The 27,700-nt window shown below is 50.2% G+C and overlaps 1 protein-coding gene across 2 annotated transcripts in view; it reads left to right on the forward strand.

Annotated features, from left to right (window-relative positions):
* The first annotated feature begins 10,814 nt into the window (after positions 1–10,814).
* The window catches only part of ADAMTS14 (ADAM metallopeptidase with thrombospondin type 1 motif 14), a 30,293-nt gene continuing 13,407 nt past the window's right edge, over positions 10,815–27,700 (forward strand). The window contains exons 1-6 of one of the 2 annotated variants that reach the window (XM_058841288.1): positions 10,815–10,934; positions 11,343–11,749; positions 18,055–18,211; positions 18,891–19,087; positions 25,988–26,071; positions 27,242–27,398. In XM_058841288.1, coding sequence (XP_058697271.1) covers positions 10,862–10,934; positions 11,343–11,749; positions 18,055–18,211; positions 18,891–19,087; positions 25,988–26,071; positions 27,242–27,398 — 1,075 coding nt within the window. In that variant the 5' untranslated portion in view covers positions 10,815–10,861. The remainder of the gene's footprint in view (positions 10,935–11,342; positions 11,750–18,054; positions 18,212–18,890; positions 19,088–25,987; positions 26,072–27,241; positions 27,399–27,700) is intronic. The other variant, XM_058841289.1, reaches the window with a different exon arrangement.

Genomic DNA, 27,700 nt, shown 5'->3' on the forward strand with positions numbered 1-27,700 from the left:
CATCCGCTGCCAGCGGCGGGAGGTGGCAGAAATTCAAAGGTGGAGGCTGGAAAGAAAAACAACATTTTAAAATAGCAAAGCGCTGCTTTTTCTTCAGCCTTGGCTGTGACAGACCCAGGTCCCAAAGGGTCCCTAATTTTCTTTTTTTTTTGGCTTAGCCACACATTTGGGGCATGCTTTTTTAATTCTTTCTTTCTGCAGGCAGAAATACCTGCCTGAATGTTTTGCAGTGCCTTGCTGAGTGTTGCAGTGTTTGGATAACTTGCTGCTGGTGCAGCCAGACAGTTGATTGAGTAATTTTGAGAGGCTGTCGATGCTATTTTCCCTCTTATTTTAGTTTTTAAGGCAGCACATCCTCTCTATCCTCACATCCCCATTTATTCTGCCTTACTAAAGCAATTACCTGCAGGCTCTTTTGCTAAAAATCCATCCCCTTCTCCTGCCCAGCAGCAACCCCTGCCTATTAGCCCTGTCTTAATTAGGCAGAGTTTTTAATTAAGCTTAGGAAATCCCAGCCGCTTTTAATCTTGGTAATGAAGGCTGGAGCTTTGCATCACCTGGTCCGAGGGGCTCAAAGGCTCCTTTCTGCTTTCCCACCATCCTAACAAGTGATTTCCAAAGCAGGGATACAGCAATTGCCTGGGAAAGAATAAAAAAGAGAAATCCAGGGAGATGGGAATGTGTTTGAATGTGAAAAATAAACCGTGCTGTGTTTATTCCTTCTTTTCCCCAGGCTGGGGAGGCAGAAACCCAGATCCCTCTCTTAGATGAGAAGTTAAAACCTGGCTCTGAATGGCCTGGATTTTCTGCTCCGAGGGAAAAGGATTGGTAATTCTGAAAGGATTCAGGCAGAGACAAAGCAAACAGGGGGTTGTGTATCATATATCTAAAATATAGAATCATTACTGAGTGTATATTATATATTTTAAGTGCTATACATTATGCCTATAGCATACATTTCATTATATATGCTGTGTATCCATGATATATATAGATTTTATATAACAATAGAAAATACACATTCTAGAATTATTCTATACAAGGTAAATTCTAGAAATACTGAAATAAATATAGAAATATTCTAGAAATATTAAAAACATTAAATATTGTAAATTCTCTATAATAACTACCAGGAGCAAGCTGGGCTGGTGGAAGGTGTCCCATGGCAGGAGGGTAAAAAGCAGCTCTTAATTGGATGGGGTTAATGAGCTGACCCCCAGTCTCACTGGGATATATTCCCTGGAGGAGCAGCAGTTCTTCCCAGGGGAGCACCAGCAAGAGGGTGTGTGGACAAAAATATCTAGAAAAAAAGAAACTCAAAGCGTGCTTTTCATGTTGAAAAAACAGTTTTGCACTAAAAAACCAAGAGCTTATTGATCAGTTTTATTGACTTTCATGAAAACTGCTTTTCTGCAGGTTTCTCACCCTCAGTTAACTCCTAATTCTCCACTTTCCTCATCTTGTTCAAGGTTTGGAGTGTGGGAATACAGCTGAGGGGATCTGAGGTTATTTTGGGGTAGGGAATTAAACATTTAAATCCCAACCAGCACTCCTAAGGGATCAATTTCAGGGCAGAAAACACGGATCTGTAGCTGGTTGTCTTTTCTCTTGGTGCTGATCCCAGACCTGCATCTCATTTGCGTGGGGAATCCCTTCAGCCCTGGGTGCCATCACCCATTTTTGAGGCTTTATTTTTGTCTATAAACGCTTTTTCCCAAACCTGCAGGCTCACAGGAGAATGTCAAAGAGCCAGGTTCTGTGTTGCAGCCAAGGGGGAGCCCCAACACTCCCCAAAATCACCCCACTGCACCCTTGGTTGTACACATAGGCTGGGGTGGGTCATGGAAACTCTTACTATCCCTTAAAAAAACCCCAATCTGCCCCTTATTCCACCTTTGGTGCTGCTGGAGCTGGGAAGAGGTGAAATGTGGAGCTGGAGAAGATGGAAAGGGGGCCCACAGCTGCCTTAATAAATAAATGTCTCTTTTACCTGTGACAGAGGAGAGAAACTTTATTTAAATGTTTATATATATTGCCATGGGAGCCTCACACCAGGCTGCACCACCAGAAAACCCAGGATGCTGCATCCATCAGCTTCTCCCTCCTTCCCCTGCCCTGAGCCATTCCCTGGGAGCTCAAACCCAAAGCAGGGGCACCTCTCCCCACTTTCCACTTGCCTTTCTCCCCCTCGCTGCTCAGGAAGCCTTGAGCACGGAGCAAAGGAGGGATGCTCCTTCCTCCACCCCAAAATATCCTGGATCATCATCAGACAGGATTTTTTTGGCCAGTTTGGGAGCCTGGCTCCATTGTCATGAGAGCAGTGAGTGCTTTAATGACTTTTTTTCCCCCATTTTTTTTCTGGTTACAGTGGAGGGGTCACGTGGCAATGGGGCTGTTTGTAGCTGTGCTCCTGCCTAACGAGATTATCCTTGACATGGATAATTAATTAATGGATTATTAATGCTTCTACTTGCCTTCCCCATCCCTGAGGGTTTGGGGTGTGCTGATATGTTCTTTCCAGGTTTTCACTCTGCAGCAGATGTGCTGCACTCCTGTTCTTGTCTCATGGCAAAGGTCGTGTTTAAGGGTGTCATTAAAACATTTTATAAATTAAAACATTTATAAATTAAAACATTTTATAAATGAAAACATTTTATCAATTACAATTAACCTGTAACCATTGGCTGAATGGCATTTGCTGTTCATACAGGGACAACACCTGCCTTTTAAATCCCTATTAAAGCGTATTTTAATATAAAACACTTCCTAAAAACACAGAAGAAAAGCTTTCTGGAACAGAATAAAACCCCTGTGACTCGATCCATGGGGAGTTCAAGGTCAAAATCTGCCTTGGAAGTGGAGGTATCATATTTCTTCCCCCTGTGAGGATGAGGGTGCAGAGGTTCTTCCTCACTGCTCAGCCTTTGCCTTTGGATGGAGCTTATTTGGTGTGAGGAATATTTCATTGGAGCTTTGTACCCTTGGATTGGCTGCTTCCTTCCAGAGAAAGCAAAGCTTTCTGCCAGAAATCTTTTTTTTTTTTATTATTATTATTCTGGGAGAACAATAACAGAGATAAGAAACAAAAATCTAAATCCGCCACGTGGGAGGTGACAAGGTGGCAAGAAATTTTATCCCAACCCCAGCGTCTCTCTGTGAATAAATCAGCCTGGGAGATCCCCTTTCCTTCAAGATTATAATTTTATTTTATCTTTTTTTCATTCCAGAAAGTGTGAAAATACAGCTGGTCTTGGCCAGATTCTCCCTTCCTGCATCTTTCCATCAGACAGGGGCCCTGGCAAGGGGACCCCTCCTGGGGCTTCACAGAGGTAAAAGGAACAGGGCTGCTCTGACCTCAGCCAGGGATTTTATTCTCCTCCTCTTAGGGGCCAGTAGAAATCCTTGGAAGCTGAACTTCACGTGTCTTTATGGGTTTTTTTTATCCATCCAAAAGGGAAAATGTGCCGAGGAGCCAATATTCCACTGGCACGTGGGGCTGCAAGGGGAAACCTGCCACAGCCCCAGCCAAATCACTGCAGCTATCAGAGGCTTCAGGGCTGTGTTTTTCACAAAAAATCCCCTTTCCCCCTATTTTTCTCCCCCAGCTTTCCAAGGCCCAGCTCAGGAGTGTTTCCCTTTAATTTTGGGGAAAATTAAGGGTGTTTGAGGCTGGGGGTGATATAATTTCTATTTACAGCAGTGGGGAAGAGGCACGTGCTGGCTTGGGGCCACCATGAATAGCTCTGGACATGAGAGCTCTTAAAATAATAATAATAATAATAATAATAATAATAATAATAATAATAATAATAATAATAATAATAATAACAACAACAACAACAATAATTTCCATGTTTTCCTTGAAGGCATGTCCCCCTCCGGCAGAACTCCCCGGTGAAACCTCTGCAAAGGGAGCACATCTGGGTTTCATTTTACAGCTGAAGAATAGTAATTAAGATGCTTCTGCAGAGCCAGGGCTTGAAAAACTAAAAATAAAAGCCATGTAGGCACAATACCAGACCTCCAAGCACCAGAAACTCCCCTTTTCCACCCCGTTTTCACCCTCCCAGCTCCACTGAACCCCTGTTGTTTTGGGGAGCAGAGGCAGGAATAAATCATAAACTGGAAGGGGATGGTGCAGAGAAGTGGGGTTTCCAGAAGAGCAATGGAAATGTTAACCTGTGCAGAGGGTGGCAGCAAGGGGAGGTTTTCCAAAGCTCCAAAACCTACGGATATCACGCAAAGAATCAGGCTTGGCTTTTTTTTATTGCAGCAAAATGTATATAAACCATAGATCCCAGGCTTGGAATGACTTTCTCCCTCTATTTCTCACTTTTCTTCCATGAATATTGCAAGGGAAGGGAGGAAAAAAAAAAAAAAGCAGCTGTCTTCCACCACCTCAGGGTGCTTCTGGCCCCAAGCACATGAAAAATTAATTTTCCCCAGCTCGAGCTAAAAGAGGAGATGGGGCTCAATGAGGTTCACTCAAAAGCACTCACTGGCTGGTGGGGGTCATGCTGGAAAAATATCCATGAGCTGAAGGGATGAGCAAGGCCCTGGGGACTGGGAAATGCTCAGGAGTTTGATTTAAGAGGTCAAAAAACAAACAAAAAAAAAAGGGTTTTGGGGTTTACATGGCAGTAAGCTGAATTTTAGCAGGAAGATGATGAAACATTAATGAGTTGGTCAATGTGTGAAGAGGGAAAGGCTCGTCTGGGGAGGGTGGTGGGCAAGGTTAACCTAGTTTGTACTGTGCATCAGCAGGGAAAAGAGAAAGGGAAGGGCTGGGAATGCCAAGGCAGCAGGGATGGATGCTCCCAGCAGCCGGGCTGTGCCAAGCTGAAGTGCTGCTGGTGCAATTTTGGTCCTAAAACTCTGGCACAGGGAAGTTTTAACATCCCCTGCATCCCAGGGACAGCGTGCACACGTTTCTCCCGGCTGCCATGGCCATCAGGGAGCTTTGGGCTCTTTGGGAAGGAGGGGTCTGTGGGCCAGGAGCCCCTCACCCCTGCCTCAGTCCCACCGAGGTGCTGCCGAGCCAGGGCTCAACATCTGCTGCAGCTGTGCTTAGCAAAAGAGGGATTTTGGGGTTATTTTCTGCCTCCCCAGCGCCGGGACGCGGCCACGCCGACGGAGCTCTCTCTGCGGCGCGGTTCCTAGAAGGAGAGCAAGTTTTTCCCTCCTCTTTTCCAAGCCTCTGCCGCTGACAGTAGGGGCTGGAAGCCATCCAAGGCTGTCGGTATAAATCTCGCTGACCTTGTTTCACCATCCCTTAACTTGCAGCTCAGCCAGGACCGGCGTCGGCTTCCACTTTCTGGCTCATTTATCCCTTTTCCAGCTTTACAGTTTGGGTTCCTGAGCTTGTCTGCTCATCCCTGGGTGGGCAAGGCAATGGTGGGGGGGACTCCCAGCCCCAAGAAAACCTCCCAGCAAGGCTGCCAAGGCAAACATCTTGCAGGAATTTGCAGATGCAGCTGTAGCTGAGGAGAAACGATGCTGGGAGGTGCGGCGCGGTGCAGTTCGGTGGGATGAGGGAAAGACCCTTCTGTTTGGGTTGGGCTGAGCACAGGGCTCTGGTCCCAAAAAACACTGCCTAGGTGCCATCAGGAGGTGAGCCTCAGGAAGATTGGAGCTCTCTTCCCTCCATGATGTGCATATACAGGAGATTGTTCCTCTCCAGAGGTTTCTTGCTGTCAGCCTCCTGTGGTAACTCGATGTCATCTTTGCTGTCCCGTTGCATCCAGGGGTTTGGGGTTTGGCTGCAGGGGAATGGCCTCCTGTCCCCACTTGTGGGATGCTGGGCTCACAGGGAGATGTGGGTTGCAGAGCAGCTGGAGATGGGGAGAGGGTAGGAAGAGGTGGTTTCTCACCCTGGCTGGATCAGCTGCTTTGCACACCCAGCTCTCTCTTCTGGATCCTGGAAAGAGGCCTTGGGAACTTGGGTCCTCTCAGAAATCCATGGCATTGTGTGCTAAATCCATACAAAACCCTTCATTTTCCAGCTCTGGTGAAGCCTCACCTTTAAAATGCTGTTCTGATTCCAGTTTGGAGCCTCGTGGAAGAGCTCTGCCAGTGGCTGCTGCTGTCACTTGGTTCTGTGACAGCATCCAGAGTCTTTGGGATGCTGGCAGCAAGAGTTTGGTGGCTGGATAGATCAGGATTCGTGTTTTAACAGGGCCAGACTTGCATATATACAGATTAACCAGGAGGAAAAACTTTCCAGGATAAGAAAAGCAAGACATGGGAAAAAAAAAAAAAAAAGAGAAAAATCTCCTGGGGGTTTATGGAGGCTCCCTCCATCTTTGGAGGTCTTAAAGTAGGGATTAGGGAGAGATCTGCCAGGAATGATCGTGCCTCGGGGCAGCCGGAGACCAGATGATGTGTCTGTCAGCTCCCTCCCTCCCTCTCTCCCTGCCTCCAAAAGCCGGCTTCGTGCTCCTCCTGCTCCTCTCCTGGAGCACAACATCTTCTCTTGTCAACTCCATCGTGCTCTTCCAGCAGGGCTCCTAAAATTCCCCCCGAAAAGAGCTGAAATCCTGGACAAGGGCTGGTTTTCGGCCAGGGGAGAGGGAGGGGAAGATGCTCAGGGGGGTTTTCTGTCCCCTCCTGCCCGGGTGCTCCAGCAGCGGCTGCTCCCTGCTCGAATCCCGGGATGTCTGAGGGATGAGGTCATGTTCGCTCACCCACAGCCCTGCCTCTGCTCCCATCCCTCCCTTTGGAGAGCAGGGTGGGATTGGAGCCCGCTGAGGCTCCGGGTCCCCGCACGGTGGATTTGGGATGTTCCCCATCCCAAACTTTGCCTTGCTCTGAGCATGGATGTGTTGCACCAGGATGGGGATAAGCGCCAGTTAAAATCCCTGCCCATCCTACCTGTGCCTAGCATGCTGAGCCATCCCTCCCAGTGCTTCTCCTTCCTTCTTCCAGCTGCTTTTAAAACCTCAAAACACTTTCCCTCCCCTTCTTCTCCTTCTTAATTTTTTTTTTTTTTTTGCCAGTTTGAGCACCTCTTGCCAGAAATCAGCCCGTGCCCAGGAGGTGCTTGGGCATCCCCAGTGCAGGGGCAGCTGCTCCAGAGCTTTTTGGATTAACAAACAGGAGGTTTGAATCTCTGGGAAGAAGAAATGTGGTGAGCTAGAGCTGGAAATACAGCCCTGTCTTCTCACTCTGGTAGACCCCGAGCTCCTGGCTCCCAAACTCATGATGATATGGGTAGAAAAGGTAATTTTCTTTAGGTAATTGGTGGAGATTATTACAATTTTATTAGCCCTAATGCCCTCCCCTCCAAGAGGTTTGCATGGCTGAGCAAAACAACCAGTGCCCATAAAGCCACAAAAATAGACCAAATTAAGTATTTGAGGGGTTTTTTTGGTTTTTCTTTTTCTTCTTGTAAGAAGTTCTTCCAGCCTTTGGTGAAAGTTTTTTTTCCAGCCCTCAAAATGAAGATTAACTGTATTTGGGGACCAACAGCTGCATCTGCTGCTGGCAGAGGGGGTTTGGAACTTGTCACCTGGCCTCTGGATCCCAGTGGTACCCGGTGGGATGGGCAGGATGGCCAGAAATTGGCACTGCCAGATGAAGATCAGGCTTTGGGAATACTGGCTGGAGCCTCCTGCAGGAAAAGGAGCCTGATTTGGGGTTTTAAAAACAGCAGCTGCTGTCAGCTTTCTTCTCTGGAAGCTGGAAAGAAAACCTGCTCCTTCCTCCCCAGGCCTAGAGGTCGCCTAATAAATGGGAAAGTCCTCAAACCCATGTCACTGGTAAATCTCCAGGCTGCAGAGGGAAGCCTTGAATCGTAAAGAATTCCAGAGTTATCCATGGAGGAAATGGATGCACGAGATAAAATAGCACCCCAGGAGGGGAAAAACAGGAAAAGGAGCCATTTGGACTCCAAAAGAGAAAGGAAAAGGTTAAGCCTAAAGTCAAGGAGAAGGGTGGGACAGAGTTAAAGGCTGGGAAAGGCAAAGCCAGGAGACAAAGAGGAGGATAGAGGGGAAGGACAGGAGGGGAAGGACAAGGGGAAGTCGCCTTGCTGCTTCTCTTTCCCTCCTCAACGACAAGAAACAAGAAGAAAAAGGCTGGAATGAACAAATTCTTCTGACATAAATGATGGTGTATTGATAGAGATAACACCAAAACCCACACAAATATTATTATTATATTAATATTTCAGGCAGATAAGGCCAACAGGTAGGGCTGGTGTCACTGAGTGGGTGACAAATGAGCATCTTGTCATCTGGGACCCTGAGAGATCCCCCAACAAAAGAAGTTGTCTTTTCACCACCTCCAGCATGTCATAGGTACCCAAACACAATCAATTATTACCTTTGGAAGGTAATAAGTGAGGCAAGTTGATCATTGCCATTGTCATTCAGCCAAATTTGTGCTGCCAAAGCCAGAGATTTGCTAACATCAGGGGAGGCATAAAGGTCTAGAGGGACTGGAAAAATTCACAGATCTTGTGGATGATGAAAACAGTTTTTGCCTCTGAAAACCAGTAATTAATGTTTTCCAGAGCTGTCCTCCTTAAGTAAAGTATTCCCTTTATTACATGTCTCATCATAAATCCATTCAGTCAAAATAAGGGCTCGTTCCAGCTTTGATGCTCCAGTGGTGATCTTCCAAAATCATCCAAAATGCTCAGAGCACAAATTCTTTTTCTATCTCTTCTGCAAAGAATCTCTTGCAGATCATTTCTCCTCTTTAATTATAGATTGCACAAAGCAACAGAAGCATGAAAAGACTTAAATTGGGAATAAAAATCCGCTTTTCCTCCAGCTTGAAATTTTCTACTTGAAGTAAGTGTATTCCTCTCTCCTTTTGGTGGCATCCTTTTGGTGCCTTTACCTTACAGGGAATTTTGGACTGGATTTTGATCACGGTAGCCTCAGCTTCTCCTGTTTTCCCCAAAACCCAACCCAGTCACCCAGCTGGAAGGTGAGGTCGCCACCCTCCTCTGGAGGGATGCTCTGGCAGCGTTCCTCCTGGATAACACCACAGCAGAGTGGCAGCTCACCAGAAATGGCTGCAGCAGGACCCTCTCCAAGGGGTTCCTGGTCTCCACCTCTGGATCTTCCTCCTGGCACCCAGCAGCCTCACCATCCTCCCACACCTTCAGTGGAGGTAAGCAGGGCATTTTCCCAAATGGTGATCATTTCCTACCATTCTGGGCATTGCTGTGCCAATGGCTTGGGAACAAAGCTCCAGCTGAGGTCCTACCAAAGAAATCTCAAACCAGAATCCTAATTCCTGGTGGGAAGCTTGCAGGCTGGCACGTTTTTTTTCCCCCCTGCTTGCCTTTTCCATTGTGCTCTGGCCTCTGTGGCAGCTTGGATGACAAGTGCCTCAAGGCAGGAATTCCCTCTTGGGAAAGGTTTTGGGTTGCTCAGCATAACCTGGGCCCCGTGGCAGTAAAATCTGAGCACAACCAGCACAACTGGTGTTACTGGTGTTACTGGCACAGCCCCTCACCCTGGAGCTGGCCTTGCAGTCCTGTCCAGGAGAAAAAAAAAATAGCCACACACAACACATGGAAACAGGGCCAGGGGGTTTTTTCCTCTGTGTTGATGGATGCCCCATCCCTGGAAGTGTCCAGGGCGAGGCTGGATGAGCCTTGGAGCAGCCTGGGATGGAGGAAGGTGTCTCTGCCCATGGCAAAGGGGTGGAGCGAGATGATCTTGAAAGTCACTTCCAACCCAAACCCATTCCATCATTCTAGGATGCTGGAAGCCCTCTTAACACTGTGCTGGATTTGCTGAGTGCAGTTGAGTGTTTTTAGGGGAGTTCTTGTCAGGGTGGTGAGGAGGAGGAGGAGGAGGAGCCTGAGGAAGCACAGCTCGTATTGAACTGTGGGGTCCCAGCTCCGGAGCTGCAGCAGTGCCCTTTGGAAAAGCCAAGGTGTGTGGGTTTTCCTTGGAGAACCAGCAAGACAGCATCCAGGAACGAGGCCAGAGCCTCCTTCTGTCTGTTTCCCCCTAAAAACGGGAGAAGAGGGAAGAAAGGAAAAAATTAAACGGGATGGTTTGGGTGGGAAGGGACCTTAAAACTCATTTTATTTCGATCTCCTGCCGTGGCCAGGGACACCTTCCACTATCGCAGGTTGCTCCAAACCCCATCCAACCTGGCCTTGAGCACTGCCAGGGATCCAGGGGCATCTTCAATTTCTCTGTTAGGGATGTTTCCACATCTGGAGAACATCCCAGATGTTTCCAAACAGGATGTTTACCTCCAGCTCACGCGGCGCTCTGAGCTGGGAGACGATTTGGCTCTCCCTATGGAGCATCTCCCCAGCGAGGAGCCGGGAGGTGGGATTTGGGGAGAGGGGCAGAGCTGGGGGGGCTCCCCGGCTCCGGGCGCGTCTCGCCTTTGTTCGGGCAGCGCTGGAGCCGGGCGGCCGCGGGGCGGGGAGGGATGGGGAGGCGGGATGGTGGGAGGGAGGAAAGGAAGGAGGGAGGGCTGCCCGAAATGGCTTTTTTTTTTTTTTTTTTTTCTTTTTTTTTTTTTTTTTTTAAACCTCCAAGAAAAGAACGATCCACAGGCAACGCGAGAACTTTATATTTTTCCCTTCGCCGCCCCCCCCACATCCCCCCCACCCCCCAGCGCCTTTAATAAGAAAACTATGTTAAAAAAAAATAATAATAAAAATAAAAAATTCAAAGAAATTTAATTAAAACGAGCCCGTCCTCCCACCCCCTGGCCCAGACCCGGCCCCCGGCCCGCCCCACGCCGCCGGGGAGGCGGCAGAAGCGGCGGCGGCGGCGGCGGGAGCGCCGGCGGCCCCGGCGGCGGGGGGGAGGCGGTCGCCGGGCGCCGCCCGCCCCGCATCCCGCATCCCGCCGGCCCCGCATCCCGCCGCCGGCCCCAAATGGATTATCTGCGGCTGGTGCTCTCCTGCCTCGTCCCCCTGCACGGCTGCCTGGCCGCCGGCAGCGCCCCAGGTACGGCGGCTGCCCCCGGGACGGGGGGCCCGGGCTGGGGGGGTGACAGGTGGCTGCACCCCGGAGGATGGGGAGAAGGGAGAGGGAAGCCGCTGGTGTTCCGGGGAGGGGGTGGGGGGGTGGGTTAGGTTTCAATGGGAATTGGGGGAGATGGAGGCTGGGCGAGAAATAGTTGGCGTGCTTGGCGAGTGAGGGGGACGTCAGCCCGAGTTCCTTCTGCTACGTTGGACGCACCCGCTTAAAACTACAAAGCGGAGCCGGCTCGGCAAGGAAAAGCAGCTGTCGGGCTTCTGGAGCTCCGGCGGTGCTCGCCAAAGGCTCCCCGGGTTGTGTTGGCCCCTCCGTCCCGGCGCCCGAGCGGGATGCTCCGTGCCCACGGGCCCCTTTCCCTCGGCGCTGTCTCCGCAGAGCTGCTCCTGTCCGGCAAACTCAGCGAGTATGGAGTGATCGTCCCGTTCAGCACCGACTGCCGGGGTCGCTTCCTGTCGCACGTGGTGTCCGGCGAGGCGGTGGCGGGGCTGGGGCAGCCCCGCTGTCCCCCGGCCTCGGGCCCGGGCCGCCGCCGCGTCCCCCGCAGCCCCCCGGAGGAGTCCCGGCAGCGCCGCTTGCTCTACTTCAACGTCACGGTTTTTGGGAAGGAGCTGCACCTCCGGCTGAGGCCCAACCACCGGCTGCTGCCGCCGGGAGCCGTGGCAGAGTGGCAGGAGGATTTTGAGGTGCTTTTCCGGGAACCCCTCCAGCAGCGCTGCCTTTTCACCGGTGACATCTCCGGGATGCCCGGAGCCGCCGTGGCCATCAGCAACTGCGATGGGCTGGTAAGCCGGAGGCTGGTGGGGTGCTTCGTGTTTGTTTCGGTGGGTTTTGTGCCCGTGTTTTGGCGTGGTTTCCTCTTAAGAGATGGATCGTGGTGTCCTGAAACCCGATTTTTCTGGTGATGCTTTAGGTGTCTGTGCCGTATGCTGCCCTTCAGCCCTGACAGCAGCAGGGTCCCCTTTCCCCATGTGGCCCTGGGTGCTGCCCACCTACCCCATCAGGGTGGTCTGTGCACCAATATTTATTTAAAAGGCTTGGAAAAATGTGCCTGAAGTGCCTCCTGCCCAGGTGCTGTTACATCCACGTTCTCTGGGATGGGGACCCACGCTCATGGTGATGCTGTTCCATCCTTGCCCACCCGTGTTTTACCTTGGGACTGCTCCAGGAACTTTTCCTCTGCCTTTCCTGCCTCTTGAATGATGTGTGAGCTCGAGCACCTCCTGAAATCACTGTTAGCTGCAGTCTGGCTCCTACCAAGCATCTTTTTGCAGGAGGACATCTTTTCTTTTCTTTTTTTTCCCCCTTTTTTTGCTTTTTTTTCGAGGGCTCAGAGGCTCTTGGCTTTCTGAGCACAGTTCAGCATCAGTAACTTGCTGCCACAGTGCTTTAATTCCTTTGAATGACTCTGTTACCTCCTCATCCCCGGCATCTGCTCTGCCTGTGGGTTCCCTACCTTTGATACGCTTGGGGAAGCGCTTATTTTTTAATACCCTTGGCCTGTTGCCCTTCAGATTTCCTTTGAGCCAATTTAAATCTTGTTTTGGGTGCCAGAGTTTGCTGTTTTCTCCTGCTACCACTTAAAGTTACAGCCAGGTTGGAAGAAATGTCTTACTTTGTGCCTTTTTATTTTTTTTTTTTTAAAAAAAAAGAAATTTAAAATATATTTCTTTTTTTAGTGGCTTTATTCTGGGAGTTCCTTAAGCCAATTTTGGCCACCAGCACAAACAATTTGGCATTCCTTTCTTTTTATACAGTGCCTGGTGTTGCTGTACAAGCAGAAATGATAGAGCAGCACAGCTAGAAATACATCTTTCGCCTACGTATAGGAATTAAATTTTTTTAGCACGTAATCCACACCTTTTGAAGCATCCTCTGGGGAATGGGCTGAGGCTGTGGACTCACAGGCATTTCTCCAGGACACGGATTGTGCTGGGGCAGGCAAACGTGGGCAGGCTTGGAAGCTTTAAAGGCATTTCCTACAGACCCAGTGCTGAGTCTGGAGCAGGGAGCAGCCATTGAGGTTCCGTGGCAGATCTCATTCCCTTTGGCACCACGAGCAAGAGGATGCTGGAGGCGATCAGCATCCTGCTGTGGCACAGCTTTGGGGGAATTTTGTTCCCCACAGCCCACTCTGTTGTTAATGTCAATCCCAAGCAAGCTTTAATTTATATTTTCCAGGCTTTTCTGGGCTTCAACCCCAAGTTTTCCCCAACCAACCCTTGCACACCTTGCTGGTTGTCATCCTTGTTCCAGCTGGAACTTCCAGCTTGTACCACAGGATGCTTTTCCATGTGGATTTATGCAGCCCAAGCCCACCCTTTTTAAGCCCATGTAAAGGAAGAAGTGGCTTTTCCCCCAGGATAAGGCTTTGTTGTTGTTGGTTTTTTTTTTCTGTTTCCCACAATGAATTTATTGCTTGGTGGCCAACAGATCACTATCCTGGAGCTACAACCAGGGATTTCCCATGGTCTGGTGAAGGACACGAGGATGAGGGGACGAGCAGGTGCTCGGCTCCCTTGCCCTTGTGATACATCCAACGTCACAGCTGGTTTCTCTTTTCCATGTTTTTTTCTGGCTGTATGGGCCTCTGGTTCCTGAGAATCCAACATCCTTCAATCTGCTCTTGGAGGAGCGGGGTGATCAAGAAGATTCCCAAAAAGCAGTGGAAAAGAGCTTGATTTAGGAAACGGAGCAAGGAACAGCACCAAACCCTGGCTCTGGGCGTGGATGGGATGGGAGGATGATGTTTGTGACCTGTCGGAGAAACAGTGGAGCAAATCCGGGGGGGATGTAGGTGGTCAGGAATGTCACTGATGGGCTGGAGGAAACTCTTCCTGGAATTCCTGTGGATTTCTGCTGGAAGTTGTCCACGAGCTTTCGGAAGGGGGTTGTGGTTTTTGCATCCCGGCAGAGCGCGCGTGGGAGGCGCGGGGCCGCGCTCAGCCGCCGGTTCCCGGCCAGAGGAAGCGCTCTGGGATGCTGCGGATGAGGGCTGTGTACACAAAGAGATTAAACCGTGTATAAACGGAGACTGAGATTATAAATAACGGGGTGGAGGGGAGGAAGGAAAAAAAACACCCCAAAAAACCCCGAACCCAGCTCTTGGAAAAGAGATTCCACCCAAGGTCTTTCCTGAATCCGTATTTAGCCATGGAAGCGAGCCCATCCTTTTCCCAGCCGCCAAATCCGCGGCACCTTCCAGGGCATCCACGCGTGAGAATCTGGCCTTTCAATGGTTTTTGCCAGGGTGTCTCGTACCAGGGTGGGAAGATGCTGTCGCCCATAACGTAATTTCAAAGCTGATCTAAGCCACCAAATTCCTGACTGCTAAAGTAGCGTTAGGCAGAAATCTCCGCCGGCGGACACGTCTCGCTGCAGTGGAGGCATCCCAGATTTTTTTTCCCCTGCCAGCTTTAGCAGCGTGTGGTCGACCTTGCTTCCTTCCTGCTTTGCTGGTTGCAGGGGTGGGTGAAGGATTATCATCCACAGACACCATATTTGTGTGCCTGGCTTTTCCCTGGGGTGATTTGCCGTAGTTCTGCAAACTGTAGAGCCAGCATTTTCCATCCCCGTGGCCCTGGCCTGCTTCAGATGGGTGGCAGCAGATAAGCAGAACACAAAAGCCCTCAGAAGCAGTATTTAATAGGGGATGGAGGGAGAAACGGCCCCCCAAAATGATGCCCTGTGGAAAAAAGCGTGGCTTGGTCTTCCAGGATTCTCCTTGCAGTTCCTGAGCTCTGTAGGGTTCATTCTGGGGAGAAAAAGGGTGCAGGATGTCCCTTTGGTCACATAGGTCCCACTGGCCTCAGCTGGTGCGGGTGTTACGTGGGTATGAGGGCTTTTCTCCCGGGTGATAATCCCAAGTTTTGGCAGTGAGATGCAAACCAGGCCCTGTTTGGGCTGAAAACCCAATTAATTAATTAGTCCTGAGCATGTCTCTGTGTCCTCGCTCCACCAGGAGCTACATTTGAGGCCTGGCTTGGGTCACCTGGTCTGTAGCCACCCCAAAAGCCTCTCACCTCGGCACGAAGAGCAGGGAAAAGGAGTCAAGGAAGGCAAAGTGTTGTGTTTGATGGGCTGCAAAGCCTGTGCTGCAGAGTGGCATGAAAATAGTGATGGAGCACCCCTGGATGCTCCTGATGCCCTCTGCATGGAAGGGGAGTGCTGTTATCCGTGGTGTCTGTGTCCACACTGCCTGGTTTTCTAGGAATTTTTGTCCAAATTATGTGTGAATCTTATAGGAAATAGACATACCATGCAGGCAACTGGATTTCCCCCTCCTGTTAGCTTCCCTGGCCCAGTGCAGCAGCTTTATTAATTTTTCCACATCTCAGCTGTCTTAAATGTCAGAATTTCCTGAATTCCTGTGGGAGTTGGAGCCTTTTTGCCCAGCAGTGGAGGAGGAGTTTCTTACTCAGGGTCCTGGGGGTCCCCCTTAGTGAGGCTGGAGTTCATTTCTCCCTTAGCCTGGGGGGGCACTGGAGAGCTTGAGGAGAGACTTCACCTTCTGTGAGCTGGCAGGAATGAGTTTGATGTATGTTTTCCCTCTTTCCAGTGGAATTGTCTTTAAAGGGCCATTTTCTAGTTTGGGAGTATCTTTGCTGAGAGCTGCAGACAGCATCTCATGTTGGAAAAAGCAGTGATTACAGTCCCACCAATTGATTTGGTTCGATCTGGTATTATTAAACCAAATTAAAATCAAGGGTGGGAAGCATGTGGCTGATTGATCACCGAGGATGGGATTGAGCTCTTGGAAAAAGCCCAAGAAAAGCCAAATGGGACTTTTTGGGTGGCATCTGACCTTTTCCACTGCCTCTCTACTGTTACAACCCTCCCAAAATGCTGAAATACAACCTAAGCTGCCTCTTTTTGTGAGCGAGCAGGTTGGCTTGTGCCTCTTGCAATGGCATTTTTCGGGTTGTTTTGGGTTTTTAATTTTTTTTTGTGAATGCCAGGGTGACCTCTGCAGCTTCTGTTTCATTTCTTGGGCTGCTCTGATCAGATGGACACAAAAATCCCCACGTTACGCCCTTAGCCGTCGGTCGTCCCTGGAGTCGGCGGCGCGTTGCATCCCACCTTTGGGAGAAAGTCTGGGCTGCTTTATTCCTTGAGCCAGATATAATTAGTCACGAGCTGTAGAGCAGCTCAAACCCAAGTGGGCTGTGGCTTGGGACCAGGCTCTTTCACACTTTAATCCAGCCTTGCCCCGGCGCGGCGGCACGGCTTTCCTCCGGCCGCCTGACTCAGCAAGTCCTGGCTTTGGCCCTAAACCCATAAACCGGCTTTGGGGTGCCTGGTCCCGAATGAAACGCCCCGTGGCAGGGCTGGGAGGGGGTAGTGGTGTCCCAGAAGAGCTCCTCCTGGGGCAGGGGCTGCTTCTGCTCCTTCTCTTTATTGTATAATAAAGAGCAATGTTTTGGAACTGGAAATGAGGAGAATTTCTTCATGGAAGGGCTTGTCAGGCCCTGGCACAGGCTTGTATTCCCCACCCTTGGAGGGGTTGGAAAGGTGTATAAATGTGGCACTTGGGGATGTGGTTTAGTGGTGGCCTTGGCAGTGCTGGGTCAATGGTTGGGCTCAATGATCTTGGAGTTTTCCCAACTTAAAGGATTCTGTGATTCTGTGCCCTGCCAACCATGGTCACGGCCTCGCCCAACCATCTCTGAACCTGACAGATGGTTTGACTCCCTGGCTTGTTCTCTGCCTCATCACCACCACCCTGCCTGGTGGCCCTGGTTAAACCTGGCTGTGTTCTTCCTCTCCTTGGCTGAGGGTTGGGGCACAATCCCTGGCACAATATCTGCCCTGGCTGTCTCTTGTGGGAAGACCCTGAGATACGCGTGTCGAGCAAGCATTTGGATTGCTCAGGAAGGAGCTAAAATAAAACCAGCCCAAACCCCACTTTGCAGCAGAGTTAAGCAGTTAACAAAACCCAAGTGGAGCAGGAAACTTGATGGAATCCACCAGAGCCGGCTTGGCCGTTGCCTGATGAATCCAATGGGATGTGAACACCAAGGGGACCCAAAAAGCCAGGTGGGTTTGGAAGAGCCCCGCCTCTGTCCAGAAAACGTCTCTGTGTATATTTTACTTTGATTTGGTTTGATGAGAACCATTCCAACACCCCAGCACCCTTATGAGGACTCCAGTAGGTCCATACAGCTGAGGGCTTTGCTCCAGGAACAGATCCATATGTTCTGCTGGTGCTTTCCAGGCAGCTCTTCAACAGCGGCCAGCGCCGGAGGAAGGAACGCGCGCGTGCGCCATGGAGGGAGCTGGGAAAAATGCCCAGCTGGGGGGGCTGCCCGTGGGATAGAAGCCAAATCCTGGTGATCCTTTTCCTTGCCCGAGGTCTGAGCCGGCCGGCGCTGCGGGGTGTGAGCGCTCAGGCTGATGTAAGGGGGATTTGATGGGAGCTTGGTGTTAATTAGGAGCAGGTCGGTAGCCAGGACAACATTGCCAGCGATGTTTGCCCCGTCATTCATCTTTCCTGCTTTGGGAGGTGGAGTGGTAATGCTTTCCAGCTTCTGTTCCAACGGGATTCCCTTGTGTTAATTCCCAAGTACTTCATGGGGCAGAGAGAATGGTTTCTCTTTCCTTCTTCTTGTTGCAGCTTGTAGTGTCAGTGGAATGGTAGATATCCTAACAGCACCACAGGAATGGAATGGGGAGGGTTCAGAGAGGCTCAGGAGTGTCTTGGGAGCCCCTTCAGCCTTGTATCCCTGAGTTCAGGGTCCAGCACAATGATGGATGAGACAGAACGGACTTTCGTAGCCATATAAAGACACAACTTGAATTGCAGCCAGGTTGGGTTTTTTTTTGGTTGGTTGGTTTTCCCTTCCTCCTTCATTTTTTTCCCCCCCCATCTACAGGAGAAATTAAGGGTTGTCATAGATGAACATGGTATTAGAACCATCCTGGTGTCATGGGGTAGGATCAAAACAAGATTATTTGGGATGCCTTTCCCCTTTGTGCATGCTCAGCATCAATCTTTAACGAGTATACTGCGTGTGTATGTGCCCCTGCACTTGTATAAAACCACACTGTTTTTCCCCCCTCCTCCTTTTCCTTATTTCTCTGTGGAGTCCAGGCTGGCCTGATTCGGACAGACAGCAATGAGTTTTTCATCGAGCCCCTGGAGAGGGGACAGCAGGACACGGAGGAGCACGGGAGGGCCCACGTTGTCTATCGGCGCTCGGCCATCCGGCAGGACGGCGCCGAGCCACGCCACGACCTCCATCCCGAAGGTAGGGGCTGCTGGAATCTGGTCTTCCCCAGCAATTGGTAATAAGTATTATTTATCTCAGCTGGGGAGAGGATTTCTCCTTCCAGAAGCCCTTGTACATCTCACCCTGAGGCTTTAAGCTCAGTTTAACAGCTAAAGTCAAGAAGATGGAAAGGAAATGCTGGGCTGGAGGTGCTGCAGCCTTGCTTTCATCACCTCTGTGTTGTGAGAGTGGTGAGGCACTGGAAGCTGTTGTCCAGAGAAGCTGTGGCTGCCCCTGGATCCCTGGAAGTGTCCAAGGCCAGGCTGGCCAGGGCTTGGAGCCACCTGGGATAGTGGAAGGTGTCCCTGCCCATGGCAGGGGGTGGCACTGGATGAGCTTTAAGGTCCCCTCCACCCCAAATCATTCTGTGATGATTCTATGAAATGCGGCCTCGATTTGACTTTTTAACAGATCACAGAATCATTTAGCATGGAAAAAACCTTTAAAGGCTCTCGAGTCCAATCATTAATGTGTCTTTTAGGGCTGGTCTTCACAATTCAGAGCCATTTCCCCACCACAGAGCGAGCTGGACCAGCAACCAGGCTCAATGTCCCGTTAGAGTTAAATCTCTTATCTGTTTTCCCCGCTGAGTTTCTACCTTTGTGGAGCGTCACCGTGGTGTCAGGTCACCTCAAAGGCTCTTTCTTTTCCTGCCCAGTGCCCGGTGTGCAGGTGGGCGAGCTCCCGAATTCCCTGGAGCTGATGACGGAGCAGCTGGGGGAGGCAGAGCGCAAGCGGCGCCACGCCAGGAAGGATGACTACAACATCGAGGTGCTGCTGGCCGTGGATGACTCAGTCGTGCGATTCCATGGCAAGGAGCACGTCCAGAACTATGTCCTCACCCTCATGAACATAGTAAGGCTCATCTGTGGGGGGTGTGGATCCCACCCTTCCCTGGCTTTAGTGCTCTTCTGACGCTGTGAATCTGTTATCCTGGGAAAAGGAATGGGTTTGGGATGGGGAATGGTGCTGCAGGAAGGGCTGTGCCTTCACACAGCCAGCTCTGGCATTTAATAGCTGTGGGAATTGGAGGGATGGAAAGCAAAGCCCCTTGATGTTCATCTCCATCACCTTCCCCTTGCCAATGGCAGGGTCTGGCACGTTGGTGCTGTCACTGTCTGTCACCTGAGTCCAAAAGTTCCTCCTGGCTGAGACCATTTCCTCCTTGTCACTGAAGTCTCAGCAAATGCTAGAAGAGAGAATGGTCGTGGCTTGCTTAGCTAGAAATTACAAAGTTTGTAATTTGTTTTGCAATGATGATGCTCATGATTCATTCTGAATACTGTTTGTTGGTAGAGGAAATATTTGTATAGCTTTTCAGAAGCTTTTTGGAAACCTGTGCAGCTGGATAACCATTCAGGATGTGTGAAAAGGAGTTTAGAGCAGCTTTACAGTTCCTGCAACTCTCCTCACTCAGAGGCATGGAGCAGCCTGTGCTAGTTCCCTACACCCCTTTTTATTCCTTTTTAAGGTAAAAACATCCACATTCCCTGAGAGATCTGGAAGGATCAATATTTATTCATCCGTTTGTCTTGAGGGAAGTTTGCTCCTCCATCATTTGAATGTCTGCAAATATGGTCTATGCTCAAGGATCTCTTTCTCTCTCCCAGTTTTGTTTTGTTTTCCATCCTTTATCCTCAGCTCTATTTATTTTTCTCTAAGTGTTCTTTTACACAATGGTGGAAAAATGTTCAAAAGGCTCAACCAGCTCTGGAATGGCCAAGTTATAAAGATGTTTTTGGGTGGTTGGTTGTTGGTTTGGGCATTATTTCTGCCATATGGACGGCAACGAGGGGGAAATTATCAACGTGGGGAGGGGGAGGATTTGTGGGATTAGAGGGTGATGGGGTGAAGGATGAGTGAAGTGGCTGGTCCCAAACAGGGAGAATGCCGAAGAAGCAAACACCTCCATCCCCACGTGTTATTACCCCGATGCCTGCGATCCGATGCTCTCAGCATCACTTGAATTCACTCTCTGAACGTTTTTCCCCTGGGTGTATGAAACCCTCCTGCCAGGGGGAAGCCACAGGTCTCCCTGCTCTGCCCTCTGGCTCTTCCCACGTTACAGGGGTCGGAGCTGATGTCATTTTTCCTTTCCGATCCCGGGGGTGAGGGGGGAGCGGGATGGGCACTTTGGGGATTGTCAGCTCTAATCAAAAGGTCGGTTTTCAGGCGCATTTCATGGTCCCTACCCCGCGGGCAGGACTTTTCAGGGAGTGAATGCCCGGGATGCTGCGCTGGGAGAAGGGAGGACCCGCTGCCTTTTCAATTAAAAGCGGCGCTGAAGACTTTAATGAGGCGAGGGGGAGAGAACCCCCAGGATAATACAGGCAACAAATACTTCCCCCCAAGTATTATTTCCTTCTATATATTCTCCCCCCACCCCCTTCCCCTTCTTTCTTTCTTTCTGGTTTTTCAGTGCGTTTTCTTTCCAGCTTTGCCGTGACCTCCGTCCGCCTCCTCTTCCCTTGGCGCCGCCTCGTTTCCTTACCGGCTCAAATTGCCTTAAAACACCCGATTCAGCAGAAAAAAAAAGAGAGAGTCCTGCTTTCTGGCCTGGGTGGCAGAGGGAGGGAGAGAGGAGGATGCCGGGGGGCTGGCAGGGAGGAGCCTGCAGGGACCACCCAGCAGAACATTAATCCCATTAGTTGGAGGCAAAGGGATGAAGGATGAGAGGCTTGGCCAGCCCTCTAACGAGGAATGGACTTAACGAGCTGGGAGCCAACTGGGAAAGTTTTCCTGTCGAGATGTATCCCAGAGAAAAGGGGCAACGAGTTTGGAAGTAATGGTAAACTTTCCTGGCTTTTTCTGAGGTCTTCACTGAGCGCCGAGGGAGCAGGGGGACACGTATCCCTTCCCAGCGCTGCTGTAGGTAGGGTCCCGGGGCTCTTCCCAAGACACAAAACCCTTTATTAGGATCTCTGTGTCGGCTGAAGCTCGGTGATAAATGATTTGTCACGGAGAAAAGCTTTTTTTTTTTTTTTTTTAAAAAAAAAAAAAAGAAACAGACCCCACAGCCCTTATTTCATTGCCAGAAATGTGGATGCTTTTCAGTGAAGGGCGCTGTGTCCATGCTGGGAAGCTGACATGAGGATGACTGCTCCTTTTGTGCACCTAAGAGCTTCCCTGCAGGCAGGCTGCCTTCCCTGCTAGCTCCCAGCCTGCATTCCCAGCCTGCCCTTCCCTTCTTGGCCCCAGGAATTTGGGGTCAGGTTGGAGTGAGTGGGAGAGGCATGACTCCCCCTCTGCCATCAGTCGCTGAGCGTGTCTCCGCTCCGAGCATCCACCTAAACCAAAACCGGTCTGTCAGGCTCTTGGGATGAATGTTTGGTGATGTGGTGGTTCTGGAAAGCCATTCCCCTCTCTTGCTGGCTGCCTGTGATGTTATGGAAGGCAAATTAGGATCCCCCAGCCATGGTGACTGCTGAGATCAAGGGCTGGGAACCGGGAGGGGATCCAGCACCCCAGAAAAGGAAAAGGAAAGGAAATATTCAGTGCTTTGCTCTGATTTCTAGTCTCTTGCCCTTCAGGGAGTTGGGTTTCTTGGTTTTCTCTGCCAGATTTCCCACTGCTCATCCCTGATCCTTTCAAGTCTGGGGATGGCTCCACGTGGAGGGGAGAAGCCAAGCTATGGCTGTGTTAAACCTGGCTCTGGTCTCAACTGCTTTCCTGGGCTTTTGTCGGATATTGCCCGTGATTTGGTGAAGGATGCAAAAGTACTCGGTGTTTTCCCATTGTTTCGGGTTACTAGGGAAACCCCATGAGTCAGAGCCCTCTCCAGGCTGGGACTTGCCTGGCTCCAGCTGAAATTATTGTTCCCAAGGGCAGAGCAACAAAGAGTGCTACTGAGACCCCACAGAAGAGGAGGTTTGGGAGCAAAAATTAAACCTTCAGCTTTAATTTTAACCTGTGTGTTTTTTAATTAGGTGTGGCGTTTATGACCCACTTCCTTGCTAACTGATAATGCCATAAAAACAACAAAAAAGACCTCTGATGTCTCTCATGTGTCCATGCACTTTTCCCTACCCTCTGTACAGGCTTACATGTTTGTTGCTTTTTTTTTTGGGACAACCTGCCTTGTTCTGTAGAGAGCTCTGATCAAATCTGGTCTCGCCCTGCAGAACAATTCTCCCCTTCCTCTGTTCCTCCCCACAGATAATGTGGGTCAGCCCTCACAGAGGTGACATTATGCATTATGCAAGCCCAAAAATGTGCTAAGGGGGACTTTCCCCTCCCTTCCTAAACCCCCAGCCCCTGCAAAGAGGCTCAGGGCGAATCCACCAGCCTGAAAACCGAGCGAGGGAATAAAAGAAAGGAGTTTAAAGATGACTTGGCTGTTCCGAGTAAGCGATCCCGGCGTTTTGAAATGTCAGCTATTCTGCTGCTTTGGCAAATTCTTCTCGTGTCTCTCCCTTTGTTTTCCTTCCCTGAAGAACAGCGAGGTCTAGACCTCTTTGCCAGTGCGGTTTTGCTGTCGGGATCTCGCGTCTGGGGCTGCAGACGCGGGGCTGGCCAGAGGTTTGCAGGGATTTAGGGAGGCAGCCTGCCCTGCTCCCAGCTTGTAATGTTCCTTGCATTGTAAAGCATTGCTGCTCTGTCTCCTTGGTGTTGCAGGGTTGGGGGGAGTCCTATGGGGTGGCTGTTCCTGCTGGTTTGCCCTTAACTCACAGAGAGCCTTAACTTAAGGGCTGGGCTGTTCATAGGGGTGAAAATTCCATTTTAAATGAAAGAAGAGATAATTTTTTGCCAGGTGACAGTGTGAAATAGGCTGAGGATGGATGAGAGGGATAAGAAGATCTTTATCCCATGGCTTCAGGGATGTGTGTCCCTTTACTGGAACCCTTTGCTGAACAGGTATTTTTGGGGGAAGAGGTTTCTCTGAGGACACTGACTTGCTTAATGGCATCTGCAGAGGGCAGGGGGAGTTGTGCCAAGCCTGAAAAATGCTCAGTGGGTGAATTTCCATTTCCAGGGTGATGCTTGGCCGCCCCAGCTCCATCCTCACTTCTTCCACAGGCACTTGGAGCACTTGGGGGAAGCTGGTCCTGCTAATGTCCCACCCCAAAACTTGGGGCCTGCAAGGTCACAGCCCTTGCAGTAGCCACTGCCAAGCCCTTTTGACATGATTCTTTTTCCCCCTCAATCAATTATTTATATCTGGCTGTGAAGGGAAGTCTGTAGCCTTGGGCAGTCTGGTTCCACATCTGCTTTCTGAATTAACCCCAAAGGTCACTGCTGAGCTGGTATTGGTTAGGTGCAGATCCCTGCCTAAACCCTGGACTAATCAGGGGCTGGGCTTTAGGTCAGCTCTTCATTGGGGAGAGGGAGCACCAGGTCCCTGTGAGAGTGGGATTTAGCACTGCTTCATAAGGAAGATTTATGGAATTAAATCCCATCTTGGAATAATGCAGCAATATCTACTGAGCATCCTGCCAAAATGTCCTGTGCAGCTGGGAAGGGAGAGGTCTGTGCTGCTCCTCTTGATGCTCCCAGTCACAGCAGGGTCAGATCATGGCTGGTAGAGAGGTCCCTGAGGCAGGAACGTGGCTCAGCCTGATGGATTGAGGGGTCCTCAGGAGCAGGCAGCAAGCAGCAGGGTGCTGGTGGATGACCATAGAATCCTAAAATCATGGAAAGGCTTGGAAGGGAGGTGAAAGCTCATCCCATTCCAGCCCCCTGCCATGGGCCTGGACACCTTCCACCATCCCAGGTTGTTCCAAACCCTATCAAACCTGACCTCAAACACTTCCAGGGATCCAGAGGCAGCCACAGCTTCTCTGTGCTGGGGCCTCCCCACCCTCAGTTCCATTCCAATATCCCATCTAACCCTACCCTCTGTCTGAAGCTCCAGCTCCTGACAAGTGCTGGGGGTGAAGGAAAATGTGTAAAGATTTGGGAAAGTGAAAGAAAAGGTTGTGTTTCCTGTCTTGTTCCCCAAACTGCCCCCCAAGGTCCAGCTCTGCATCTCTTCAAGCACGATTTTAATTCCCCCACTTTCCCAGCCTGCCATATTACCGATATTTTTGTAAGGGATCACACTTAGGGCGTGGGATTTCTCTGGGATGCCAAAGCCTCCTACATCCTAAAACCCAGGGCTGAGCCTGACATCCCTGGGGAGCTGCAGCTCCTGGCTGGGCTGGATCCTTCATACCTGAGTAATGTTTGCAGCTGCAACACTGCGTGACCTTCCACCCTCCTGTGCTCATCCCCCCAAAAATAGGGTTGGGATCAGAAAAAAATCCATCATATTCTCGTTATTCTTACAAAAGGGGGAGGGTAAAGGAGCAGCCCACCCATGGAAAGTAGGGATGAGCTGAGGGTGGGTTGGCCATCATTATATTTCCACACTGATGAATAAAATACCCCGCGGCCCTTGCAGCTTCTGCATCCGAAGGGATGCGTTAATGGGGGTGGACTGGCAGTTTATTGGTTGATTTTAATTTTTATAATCGATTTTGCTGCATTCAAGGCTCAGGATCTGCATTACCTCTCTGCATGGCTCGGAGGCACCCCATGGGAGTATTGGTTGTCATGGGGAAAAGGTTAACACTGGGTTTTTGGGTTTAAAACTGGCCTGAGTGGGTATTTCAAATGGAATCCCAGGCTGGAAACTGAGGGGGCTTGTAAAACGCTGGGGAATGGCTAACTTGGGTAGCAGTAAAAGGGTAGTTGTCATCCAGCCCTTGATGTAAGATTGAAAAACCCCAAAGGAATGTAGGAAAAAATAGAAAAGATCCATAAATCTGCCTTCATAACCTCCATCTAGTCTGCAAAGCTATGACAGAGCTAAGGCAAATTAGTCCCTCTTTGGCCAAAGCTGAAAAAGCCTATTTTAATTAAAATATGAATTATACTCAATATTAAAAATGGTCTTGATTCGTTCTCCTTGACTTCTGCAGTGAACCCCCATTTGTGGAACTGTTTATTTGAGAGGCTTTTTGGGGAGAAGAAAGTCCCATTCTCCAAAATCAGGGTGGTTTTCTTCCCTGGGATGTGTTGTCCCACGTGCTTTGCAGGAGGTGCAGGGTCTCACATGGGTTTGTGGTTACCCACTCCGTGCCTCTCTCCGTGTCACCGGGCTCAGCTCTCCGAGACGTTTCCCTGAGGTGTCCTACTCTCTTGGTAATGTTTAGGAGTAGAATTTGTTTACTCATCCTGGAAACGCAGAAGGAAAAGGTTGTAGCTGGTTATTTCCTTTGCAAGGTCATTTTTTAACAGCTGAGGATGGTACAAATCTCATTGACTCATGAGCCCGCCCTGTTCTCTTCATTGTGTTGCCTTCTCCTGGGATTTCTGGAGCCATAGGTCAGGTTTGACTCACTGATGTGACTGAGGAAAGCCCTGGCTTTGAGGAGAGGCAAAGGATTGTATCAAAAAGACATTTTTCCTTTGGATGCTGGAGTCTGGAGAATTTCCATCCCTCTGAGGGATTCATATTCCAAAGGGGCAGTGGCTCATTGAGAAATGCGGTGGAGGAAACGCAGCCCTTGATGGAAATGGATGATGTCATTGACCATCTGAGCCATTCCTGGGGAAATTTTGGCTTGTTCCAGCTTGGCTTTTTGACTTTGTGCTTGTTACACGTGGGAAAACGGGAAAAAAAATCCCCTTCCCACAGTGGGAGGAGGCGGGGATGAGATCTTTGCACCTGGTCTTGGAAAGCCTGGAAGGGTGTGGAACGTGGCAGCGTTGGAGGGGCTTGAGAGCTGGGACGGCCTGAACTTCTTCCCTGTTGGATTTCCCTCCCTTCTTCAGGTGGATGAAATTTACCACGACGAGTCCCTGGGCGTTCACATCAACATCGTGCTGGTCAGGATGATCATGGTGGGATATCGCCAGGTAAATCCGGTGCGCGGACGTGGCGAGTGCTCTAATGTTTATTTAGCACTTAGGTAAGCCCAGGCTTGGGAAAATGTGGCAGCTTGTTGGAGCCCAGATGACAACTGTGCTGGTCAGGGGTGAATTTGAACCCTCCTTAGCCTGGTTTTTGGGAGCTGAGGGCCTGGCTAGCCCCCCTCAGGGCGGTGGTGGGTGGGTGGCTGTGATCTGCTGTTACGTGCTTGCTCTGGGATGTGGGGAAAAGCACAGAGGCTTCCTCAGAGCTCTGTAGATGATGGGATGAAGGTGGCTTCCCACACTGAGAGGAGCTGTGGACATTAGTGAGGAGGAGCTGAGGGTCTCCTTGAGCTGTCCTGTAGCTCTCATGTGGCTTGGGCATGGCCAGGAAAAGAGTGGGAAGGTTTCTTGAGAAGTTTTTATGTGGTTTCTCAGGCTGCACTTGTTTTGTAAGGCTTGTTTGAGCACAGCAGCCAGATTTTTCTTTAAAAACAATGTGATTTTTTGTACTTTTTTTGGGGCAAGCCCCTGTCCCACAGGAAGTGTTCTAGCAAAGGTGTTAATGACTCAACACAGTGATGTCTCTGTGTGTGTGATCCACAAATAAGACCGGTTAGGTCTTGGAAAAAAATTTCCTTATTGTAGAAGTATGCTTGGCTGGCAGAAACCCACCACATCCTTGAGATCCAGGGACGGTCCTGAGGAGCAGGGATAAGGATGGAGGCTGGCCCATTTTTGGAGGCTTCCATGGGACCAGGAACATCATCTCTAGCTGAGAACAATCTGTCTGGCTTCCTCCCAGCAGCGTTTGTGCTCTGGGCTGGAGGTTGATCTGTGGAGGGGAAGGGATTTGGAGCTGTGGTGATACAGCGGGATGGGAACTGCCAGGCTCTGTTAGGGATGATTTATCCTTCCCAAAGCCAGCTCTGGAGGCAGCTGCTTTGTCCAGCTACACCACTTCTCAGCTTCAGGCGATGATGTAGGAAATGAGGAGCAGATGTTTGAATGCAGGAGAGATCTCAGCTCACCACTGTTTAGATCTGATGCTTCCTGAGCAAGTCCTCCTGCATCTTCTTGTCTCCCACTTGGGAAAAAACCTCCTTGGCTTCCAGGGGAAGGGCGACACCTCTTCCTTTCCCTTGCCCAGCAGTGGATTTCCCACTCTCTCCGCAGTCAGTCAGCCTGATCGAGCGGGGGAACCCGTCGCGGAGCTTGGAGCAGGTGTGCCGCTGGGCGCACTCGCAGCAGCGCTCCGACCCGGAGCACGCCGAGTACCACGACCACGCCGTCTTCCTCACCAGGCAAGACTTTGGGCCTGCAGGTATGCAAGGTACTGTATTTGTCTCGATCAGGTATGTGCAGTTTGCTGCGAGGGGGAAACACAGAGAGGGGTGAGAGGATTTCTTGCGAGCACAGTCTGTTTCTTGGCCAGCAAGGTCCAGAAAAAGGTTATAAAAATCGGTGGGTTTTTTTTTTTTTTCCTCCACATGGTGAAGAAGAGAGAGAGACAGAGAATTAATCCAGAGCCTCAACCTGAATGGTTAAAATGTCTATTTATTCTCCTGCTCGTTGATTTCATTTACCAGTGCTCCCCTTGGCCCAAAATGCCTTAAAAATATAAAAATAAGTTAA

This window comes from Poecile atricapillus, chromosome 6 (assembly GCF_030490865.1).
Source record: "Poecile atricapillus isolate bPoeAtr1 chromosome 6, bPoeAtr1.hap1, whole genome shotgun sequence".
Classification (NCBI taxonomy): domain Eukaryota; kingdom Metazoa; phylum Chordata; class Aves; order Passeriformes; family Paridae; genus Poecile; species Poecile atricapillus.